The sequence below is a fragment of the Sinocyclocheilus anshuiensis genome, unplaced genomic scaffold (genome assembly GCF_001515605.1).
Source record: "Sinocyclocheilus anshuiensis isolate Anshui unplaced genomic scaffold, SAMN03320099.WGS_v1.1 scaffold1762, whole genome shotgun sequence".
NCBI lineage: Eukaryota > Metazoa > Chordata > Actinopteri > Cypriniformes > Cyprinidae > Sinocyclocheilus > Sinocyclocheilus anshuiensis.
Genome location: NW_015547656.1, coordinates 74316 through 85171, shown reverse-complemented (window position 1 = coordinate 85171; position 10856 = coordinate 74316). Strand labels below are relative to the sequence as shown.

Below are 10856 nucleotides of genomic sequence, written 5' to 3'. Positions count from 1 at the left end.
ACACACACACACACACACACACACACTCTCTCTCTCACACACACACACACACACACACACACAAAGAGTGCAGGAGGGGTACTCTATAAATAACAAATATAATGATAATAATAACAATGATAATAATATTTGATTTAATTGTTTAATTAATTTGATTTTTAATTTGCGAGTAGTATTATTATCGAGACATTTTTGCAAATTTTTTTATCTGTATGTTACATATTACTATTAAAATAATAATAATAATAATAATAATCAAAGTAATTAGTAAATTAAATATTAAGATAATACAAAAATAGTAATACATAAATAAATTAATAATTAAATGATATAATAACAATGATAATAATATTTGATTTATTCATTATTTTAATTTAATTATTAATTTGCGAGTATTATTATTGAGAAATGTCAGCACACATTTTTATCTGTATGTTGCATATTTTTATTAAAATATAATAATACAATAATAATACTCAAAAAATGTGTAAACTAATTTAAATATTAAAGTAATAATAATAATATAATACTTATAAATTAATAATTAAATTATTTAAATTCATTCTTAAAATATTTATTATTATTAAAATCCTGCAAAATACAGATGGAAATGTTCGATAAGGTCTGACAAAGAGTGAAATGTAAAGCCTGGTTAAAGATAAATGAAAGACATCAAACGGTTTTCTCCCTCCAACTATGTATCAATTTTAGTACAGTACCAGTACAAGTGCATGTGAGTAATAGTCTTTAACTTAAGCCTTCTCTTTGTTGCACAAGATGTAAAATTATGACAGCCTGCACGTAGAAGCACATCTCCTTATCCAATTCTTAAAAAACATTTCCTGTTGGCTGGTCGGAAAGACTACAGGTATGGAAAGATCCGGAGTCTCAGCCGGCTTGTATCCGGACCAGCTCACACCTGCAATCCTGCTCAACACAGAGTCTGACAAACAACTGCAGTACAAACCTGCACATTCACAACACATTCATTCATTCAAATGACTTCTAGCGCCTGCTGTGGGCGGAGTTAAGAACAGAGAGAGCCAAACAGATTCAGCACTCATTGCAACTGCCTAATGCATACTACACTACATATACTGCATACTATTTTTAAAATTAAATAAGCATTATGCAATGACAATGCATAACGCATAAATAAACAAATGCACAAAAGCATAAGTACATAAACACAAACAAATGCACAAATAAATGCATAAAAGCATAATTAAAATGCATAAATAAAAGAATGAATAAACAAAAAAATAAATGCAAAAATGCATAAATAAATGCAAAAATAAAGAAATGCATAAACAAATGAACAGATAGATAAAAAAAATAAATGCATAAATAAAAGCATGAATAAATACAAAAATAAATGCAAAAAATCATAAATAAATGCATACGTGCATAAATAAATGCAAAATTAAACAAATGCTAAACTAAATGCATAGGCCTAACTGACTAAATAAATATAAATTATGTATTTAATATACAGTATATATTGCACACAATTTAGTGTGTAGTAAGCTAGCATTTCATTCCAAACACAGCCTTGCACATTCTGCAATGATTTAGAAGCACAAGCTACAATAAACAGAAGAAATTCCCTACAATGTGAAACAGCACCTTGATTCAGACCAGTGATGTGTGTGTGTGTGTGTGTGTGTAATTCTAAAAATGTCACCCAGAGGAAATAATAGCTTGACCACAGTCTTGTTAAAAACAGCTGAAGAGTTTCCTGAATCCACTAAAACCTTCCTCTTTTCTTCCCCTAGTAAAGGACACATCCTGGTTCTGGGTTGGTCTTCAATTTTAGCTTCGCCTGTAACTCTGCATGTGACCACGGATTCCACGCTACCGCTAACGTGACATGCATTAAACCCAAAGAGGAATTTTTTATTTGGGCACAAGCCAACATGGACTCAATGCTTGGTTTCCGGAGCTGCTCTTCAGTAGGTCAAACTTTAGAGGTCACAGGCTGATTCATAAAATAACAGTTCGAAATTAACCTCATAACTCAAAACTCCGAGGCACAGAAAGTATATTTTAAAGTTATGAATTCAAAAGAATAGTTCACCCAAAAATTAATTGTGTGATCTTGAAAATATAAATTGCAATTTTGTTGTATGGAAAAGAGAATACTCTGCATAAAAGGACAGAATTTAAGAGAAAAAAAGGTGAACTATTCCTTTAAATAGGCAGGAAGGGCTGTGGAAAAACCCTCATGGCACACAGCTAATCATTTACCCGCACAGGTTGGTGGTTTTCCCCTGGCCATAGTTCACAAGAAACATTCCTTTAGCATACGTGACCTGTGCATGTTGTGCGCCTGAAGCCCCAAAGAGCGGCTTTCTTAAGACAAACTATACTGAGTTCAGGCTTTAGTAAAAAACTCTACACAGTGAGCAGCTAAGCTCTGATATTAAACCAAGTTCACTTATTTCAAGAACAATTTGTTGAACTGAATACAGAACAATATAGGCTAGGCTGGGCTACTGCAAATTCCACAGTACATACTGCAGTATACAGTCCATAATTACTGTCTTAAACAGCAGACTATTAAACTAAACACTTAAACTATGTTGCTGTCACATGACCAAGCATATTTACATTGGCAAGAAACATCTAATTATCATCTCAGAAATAAATGCAATAATTGCACATTTATGCATCTCTGGTATCAGGAATACCACAGACTAGAGCTTCTGAAAAATGTCAGTTTTAGTAGTGTAGTGTAGTTTGTTTGGAGGTTAACAGCACTTACATACTGCACAGTATGTAGTGTATGCTTAAAAAAATGAAGAAACCATTGTATTCAGTAGTATGAAGTATGCAATAATCATTATTTTGAAATAGTATGCTGCACTTGTCACTATTTATGCATAAATGCATAAACAAATGCATAAATAAATGCATGAATAAATACATAAAAACAAGGAATAAGCTTGAAAATAGTATTCAATAGTATTAAGTATGCAATAATCATCGGTTTAAACTTGTATGCTTCACTTGTCACTATTTATGCATAAACAAATGCAAAAATACACAAATGCATAAATAAATGCATAATGCATAAATAAATATATAAATCCATACATATATAATTGCATAATAAAACAAATGCATGCATAAATAAAATAAAAACAAGGAAAAAGTTGAAAAAGTATGCAATAACTTCATTGCATGAATCCTTGAACCATCTTGTTGGGTTGTTCCGAGGCTAACAACTCCTAAATATGAAAAACTGCACAGTTTTTAATGCATACTGCATACTAACTTAAAATAGGATCTGAAACACTATACAGTGTGCAACAAACATTTGTAGTATGTTACACTGTTGTCACACGACCTTGCTAGGTTGCATCATCTCAAAAAAGTGATGACTGGGAGTAGCACAAGAATAAGTAAAACCATGCTAAATTTAATATGCGGATATAAAAATCAGATATATGGGCTTTAGCTGCAGATTTAGCATTCGGAGGCTGACAACGCTCCACAAAGGGGTCAGCTGTGGTAAAAACAGCCTAAGACAGATTGAGAAAAACACCCTCATGATCCCAGCAGAACTTTAAAGCTTTCCCAAAGGACCTACAAGAATTTTTACACCGATATGGGCTGAAAGTCTCTCTCAGTTGATCTAGAATCAGATTTCCCATGTGTGAGTATTGAGCTGCAGGGGTAAATCTGATCTGAGAACAGCAGTCAGAGTTGTTTTTTGGGTTGACGGCAGACACACTTGGTGGGATGAATGGACGAGAACAGCATTAAACTCTGGGTGACACTGTAACAGAGACAGATTGTGTGTGTGTATAACAGGGATGAATGGCCAGGACTTTGGCAATATGCCTGTGCACACAAACCACCGAGAGGCCTTGCTAAGCTTGTTTGTGTGAGTGTGTAATGTTCATGGACAAGAACTTTAGAATGGTTGGCGTGCTCACTTTAACCGAAGCCTAACAAATGACAGAAGAGACCCATGGGCTACAATCACATTCCAAGCTTTAGTGCTCAGTTTTCCGGCTGTTCACATTATTTTGTAAATGTGGCCAATATCAGATTCAAGTGTAAACTGGTAACGGTCCTGAAATTACCCACATGCGCAAAAGAACAACAAAGGCGGCACGCAGCAGGCTGTCATACGGAAGTAAACATGGAGGCACTGAAGTCAGCATTTACACATTTATTTATAAGGTGATGTGCCATGGAAGCCACACGAGGATAAGGGGAAAGAGAGCAAAGCTAGTCTTGTACAGTTTTTCCTCTAGTTTTGCTTGGAGAGAGCTGTCACCTTAATACTTAGGTGTACCTCACCGTCCCTGCACTGACTACCTTCGCAGCTGTCTTCCATATTAACCAAGTGACCAAAGAACTTCTGGTATGTAAAATCTTTGGAATGACTCCCGTCATCCAGAGTGACGTAAAAAGCAGCATGAACCGATATGACTGTTCAGACTGAGGTCACACTGCAAAACATTGGACTTAGGATGACATATGGAAGTGGCCCAAACCAGAATTGGAAAGATCAGATTCCACGTGGTTTGTGCGGTTCACACTTCTCGTACACGAGTATAAATTGTATTTGGGCCACTTTTAGGCCTGCAGTCTGAACATAGCCATGGAGATACACTTCAAGGCAAAATACGTAATTTCTGGGCAACTAGTGGGACCAATTACAACTGCAAATTACCAAGCAAGTTTCCCAAACATTCCTACTGCTCTTTCTGACCCATCATTGGTAGTCACATGCCAAACTCTTCGAAGACTCTTTTGAAGGTACCACAGTGTGACGCTCTTTAGAAAGTCAACTTCTCAAACTCTTCTACAACACTTTTAAAGGTGCCACAGTGTGACGTTCTTTTAAAAGTCAACATACCAATGGCTTACTTCTAGTTGCAGATTAAACATGAATAGAAGTACTTTGTTAAGTACTTTGACAGCAAAAGAATTACACACACTTCCCCTTTAAATTGGAGATTTGGTTTGGAACTGCATGTAGGGTAAAGAACCATAAAGATCCGCTCCACTTACTCACCTGACAACCCCGCCTCTCGATCTCAGAGATGCATTTCTCGATGAGCAATGGAACCATTAATCCGGAAGCTTCCCGTTCCACCACGCGCTGAGCCTCTAGGCCAAACACCTGCATTTCATGATCCCCCTCTGGGCCATCAAGAGAGTTTTGCCTCTGCTCCATGAGGCTCAGCTTCACGTAGATCATTCCACGTGGTTCCAAGCGGACCGCAAGCTGGTGCGTCTTACTCACACGAAACAAGGTCGGGAGAACCACAGTTCCATGGCAGCACACTCGATTCCTTCGCGGAATTGACTCCCAACTGAAGACGACAAGTTTGAGGTGCTGAGCATTCTCCAGCTCAATGTTGAAGGTGTGGTCCATATCCAGGAAGGCTGTCCGACAGGTCAGCAAGGCCGTGCGAGCTTTGTTGACAGAGTCCACCTGGATGGCGCAGTAGACGTCACGAGAATCAACCCGCAGTGGCTTTAGGTCCTCTGCGCCATAGAAGTGCAGACTCATTAGTCCAGAGATGTACGTTAGGCACTTTGGCTGCTCAGAGAAACTGTACGAACGGAAGGCATCGATATCCAGCTCCGTGCCAGGGAGCTTCGGACTTCCGCCATTCCCATTGGGATCCCTGTCTGGGGCTTTACCGTTCTTTCTGTCCGAGTTTCCGTGCTTTCCTGACTTGGCTACAAGTTCGGGTGAGTCTCCATCACTTAGGTAACCTCCCTTACTGGCCGATTTGGGAACGCCACTGGTGTTGCTCCTTCTCTTATCAAAGTTGTGCTGCGAAGAAACACTGCTGTCCAGATGGTATCGCCAAATCACATTACCACTCGCCAATGCAGTCGTCACACCCGCAGGGGACAGTCTGGGCTGGGACTGGCCCAACTCTGCCATCCCATTGGCTCTAGGTGAGTGGGCCCTGGTTTCTGATTGGCCGTTGCTGATGGCCACAGTGCTAGATGGGGTCCCTTTAACGCTAAGCTTCCGACTCAGATCAGGCAATTTCTTCATCTTCATGGACAGTTTTCGGACAGTCCGTGGTGACTTGATTTTATCAGGAAAAGACCAGTTGATAACAGTGCTCCTTTTAGCTAGATTGGGACTAGAAGAGGGAGAAAGTCCACCAGTGGATTGCTCTGAAGGATCTGTGGAATGAATGAGGAGAGTTTAATTAGTACATTGCCCAAGTCATTGATCATAGCGGACCCTCAGATGAACTCAATACCATTTGTGGGAATATGTTTTAAGTGAATCTTATACTACAAGATGAATAAATTCCTTATTCTGATTATCTTATAGACGCTTCAAGGTTTCAAGCTAAATTCTTTCCAAAACAGCAACAATGATTTGGAATATTCAAAGCAAGATACTTTATTGGTAGAAGCAGTACAAACAAGAGTGCTTTAAGGACTTTAAAAATGTCACATTATATAGACATGTACAATGGAAATAAGCAGAATAAATTACTCCCATCCAACATCAACGCATGTCCAAGGTGTAACAGTTCAAAACTTCTTATATCTTCAGTTCTTCAAAAAACATGTCATCAATTATTCCTTTACCTAACCAAAACCCTTGTTGTGTGCTCGAAACAACCCCAATAATTGGACAATTTGACACATTACCCATAATTCTTTACTATCCCTTCTGGCCTGTTCGCTCCTGTTAAGTCCACAGGATTCCCCTTTGCTCTACGCACATACACGCCATAATAATTATATATATCCCAAAAAGTCCCTTTCCAGTTCAGTCACACACATCAAAAACACAGAACATCTGTGGAACATTCCAGTGTGGAGTGATAAACCAGACTTTCGCTGTGGTTAAATTGCTCTATCAGCCTCAGCATCATTTGCTCTTGCTCTCTCGATTAGTAGATTCCTTTTACGAGGGACTTCTGGACCTGGGATGCAATTATCGCCGCAGCGTGTTACCGCAGTCCATATGCAGTGGCTGACAAATCAGATTTCTTGAACATGCAACCCAGATCGGTCTCCTTCCTCTACCTCATCCTCTCTTTCTCTCTGATCACATGGCACGTTCGTCTGCTTTACTACAACAGCGGCTCTGTTGCCACAGTTCAGGGCCTCCTTCAACACCTGCCGTTTGATCTGGTACTTACCCGCCAAGATAAAACAAAGACCCAATTCTGTTAAAGAGAGAGAGACATGCCAGCGTGAAGAGACCAAAAAAGAGGGAGGCAAGGAAAAAGAGAAAGACTGTTTTGAGAGAGACTGAGGTGGAGGAGACGGGACAGAGGTTCACACTTTAGGGTTGCAAGTGTGTGTGTCTTTTTAAAAAGACAGTCCACACAAATATGAAGATTTTGTCATAATTTACTCCTCATGTCGATCTTGTGTTTTGGAATAGGTCAGAATTAAACCTCTATAAATTCTGTCAGACTAAACTGTGTTAGAAACACCCACTGAGTCCATTTGCACAATTTGAATGCTTAACTAGACAACTTACATTTATCTAGTTTGTTGTTTATCAGTGCATGTTATTCTGAAGAAAATTGTTTTTCAAAATGTTTTTGTTTTCTGCCTCTGAAATGACATTCCGTTCTGCTGATGTCACAAAGGCCATATGGGAGGAGAACAATAATGCCAACCAATAATATCAGTCTGCTTTTCACAATCCAATCACATGGCACCAATTACTTACATAAAAGTAAATATAAAAATAATCCATACAAACTGATTGCAAGTGTGAATGAGATTTAAAGCTAATTTGATTTGAGGTGGATCGGAATTTTTACTAAATATCTTTGTTTCACAGAGGCTCATCTATGACTAATCATATTTTAATATTGATCATGATTTCTGCTTCTCTCAAATAATTGTAACTATAATTGCCTGTGATCAGCTCACTTTTTTTTTCATTTGACAATTTACCATTTTCTAAGATTTGACCAGTTTCACAACATAAAGAGAGTGTTAATATTTATCATTTAAATATAATACATGCATATGAGTGGACATTCTGTTGATTTGTGATTATGAAAATGTTCAATAATTCTAATGAAATATAAAAAAGAACAATCGTGATTAATTGTGATTATAATGAGCAAAATAATCATGATCAGTTTAACCATTATCACACACTTTTACACGGTTAAAAGTTGTAAATAAAATTACGGTACATTTTACAAGAAAATACTTCACGTTTAAAAATGTCATGTTTAATTCAATGTGTTATTTGCTGCAATTATTTGTTACATTTTCTGCAATTTCTTAGTAAAAATGGTTTCAAATGTATTTTTTTTTGTCAGTGTAGCTAATTTAACAGTATACATCCGTGCATGCAAGTGAAAACCTACAGATGTAAATATGCGACCCCTCACACACAGGGTCTCAGGGGCCCAGATAAGGAGGCAAGGGTGCATTCCAAAACACACACACACCCCTGTTCTCGTCCACTCAGGAAACAGCATCTCTAATCAAAACACTAGATTTATTTAAAGAGTTTATATCCTGAAAATCTCATTTCTATTGACATACTGTAACCTTTTTGTATATATACATTGTGTATATGAAAGGGTTAATAATGCTCACTCACTGACTGTGTGTGCATTTACTTTACATTTTTGATTGTGACAGGTGGTGAGTGGGTCGATCTGGTCACCAGTCACACTAATTATAGAGTGTCAGAAGACACACACACACACACACACACACAGTGTCATTAGTGACAGAGAGAAAACTGAAGTGTTTATCTGAGATAGTGAAGTCTGATGTCATGGACTGTGTGTTGAACTGATCACAGATCTGTTCTCTCTAAATGATTCAAGAGCTTCATTTAAAGCCACAGAACAAAGCTCTGTTACACACACACACACACACACACACACAGGGCTAGGCCAAATTCAGACGTTAATACTTTAAGGCTCTCGTTTAATTCATGAGTGTGAATTTGAATTGAACTGCTCACACCCCGCAGGATGTTGCATTGGAATTTGAATAGTAATGACAGGAAGAGGAATTTACTGAATTACAATTGAATGAAATTCAAACAGAGTCACACAATAGAGGGCTGCCATTTGCCCAACACAAGCTCCAAAATGTAAATGATTAATCATTCATTTGTAAGGCATTATTCCCTAAATAGGAATGTAGAATATATTTTCATTATATTTCTGTAAAATAAGTTTAATACTTTTTTGACAGCTATCAAAACATTGTTTTCAGATAATTTTACAAAATGACAAAATTTTAATGTGAAAATTTATTATACTTTATAAAATATAATTTGTTCAATAAGAGAAATATTGAGATACAAAGTGATCTTTCAACATTATCCATAGTTAATTTATTAAACAAACACACACACGCACACACACACACACACACAGACACACACTCACACGCAACACTCACACGCACACACACACACTCTCACACACACTCTCACTCACTCACACACACACAGACACACACTCACACGCACGCACTCACGCACGCACACACACTCTCACTCACTCACACACACACAGACACACACTCACACGCACGCACTCACGCACGCACACACACTCTCACTCACTCACACACACACAGACACACACTCACACGCACGCACTCACGCACGCACACACACTCTCACTCACTCACACACACACAGACACACACTCACACGCACGCACTCACGCACGCACACACACTCTCACTCACTCACACACACACAGACACACACTCACACGCACGCACTCACGCACGCACACACACTCTCACTCACTCACACACACACAGACACACACTCACACGCACGCACTCACGCACGCACACACACTCTCACTCACTCACACACACACAGACACACACTCACACGCACGCACTCACGCACGCACACACACTCTCACTCACTCACACACACACAGACACACACTCACACGCACGCACTCACGCACGCACACACACTCTCACTCACTCACACACACACAGACACACACTCACACGCACGCACTCACGCACGCACACACACTCTCACTCACTCACACACACACAGACACACACTCACACGCACGCACTCACGCACGCACACACACTCTCACTCACTCACACACACACAGACACACACTCACACGCACGCACTCACGCACGCACACACACTCTCACTCACTCACACACACACAGACACACACTCACACGCACGCACTCACGCACGCACACACACTCTCACTCACTCACACACACACAGACACACACTCACACGCACGCACTCACGCACGCACACACACTCTCACTCACTCACACACACACAGACACACACTCACACGCACGCACTCACGCACGCACACACACTCTCACTCACTCACACACACACAGACACACACTCACACGCACGCACTCACGCACGCACACACACTCTCACTCACTCACACACACACAGACACACACTCACACGCACGCACTCACGCACGCACACACACTCTCACTCACTCACACACACACAGACACACACTCACACGCACACACACACACACACACACACACACACGCGCGCAGACAAACAGACACACACACACACACACGCAACACTCAAGGTCAGGGTGGACTGCTGCCTTTCGCAACGCCACACTCAGATCCGGTTACCTGCCACCCATGGGATTGTGGGTAATATTACCGTCTCCATGTCATCACTATGACATGTAAAAGCCATGCAAGCGCTCAGACGTCTCTGTGTCGCTCGTGTTTCGGAGGGGTGTTGGGACGGGAGCTAAAGTCAACAGCACAGGAGGAAAGATCCGGAATGGAACACAGCACAGCATTCACAACAGAGCCTAAAACACACACACACGCACACACACACACACACACACACACACACACACGCG

At 39.8% G+C, this 10856-nt stretch overlaps 1 protein-coding gene across 2 annotated transcripts in view; it reads right to left on the bottom strand.

Moving 5' to 3' along the window:
- syde2 (synapse defective 1, Rho GTPase, homolog 2 (C. elegans)) overlaps nucleotides 1-10856 on the bottom strand; it is a 42288-nt gene that overhangs the window by 13332 nt on the left and 18100 nt on the right. For both annotated transcript variants that reach the window (XM_016504398.1, XM_016504399.1), the window contains exon 4: nucleotides 5033-6168. In XM_016504398.1, the coding sequence (XP_016359884.1) occupies nucleotides 5033-6168 (1136 nt within the window). The remainder of the gene's footprint in view (nucleotides 1-5032; nucleotides 6169-10856) is intronic.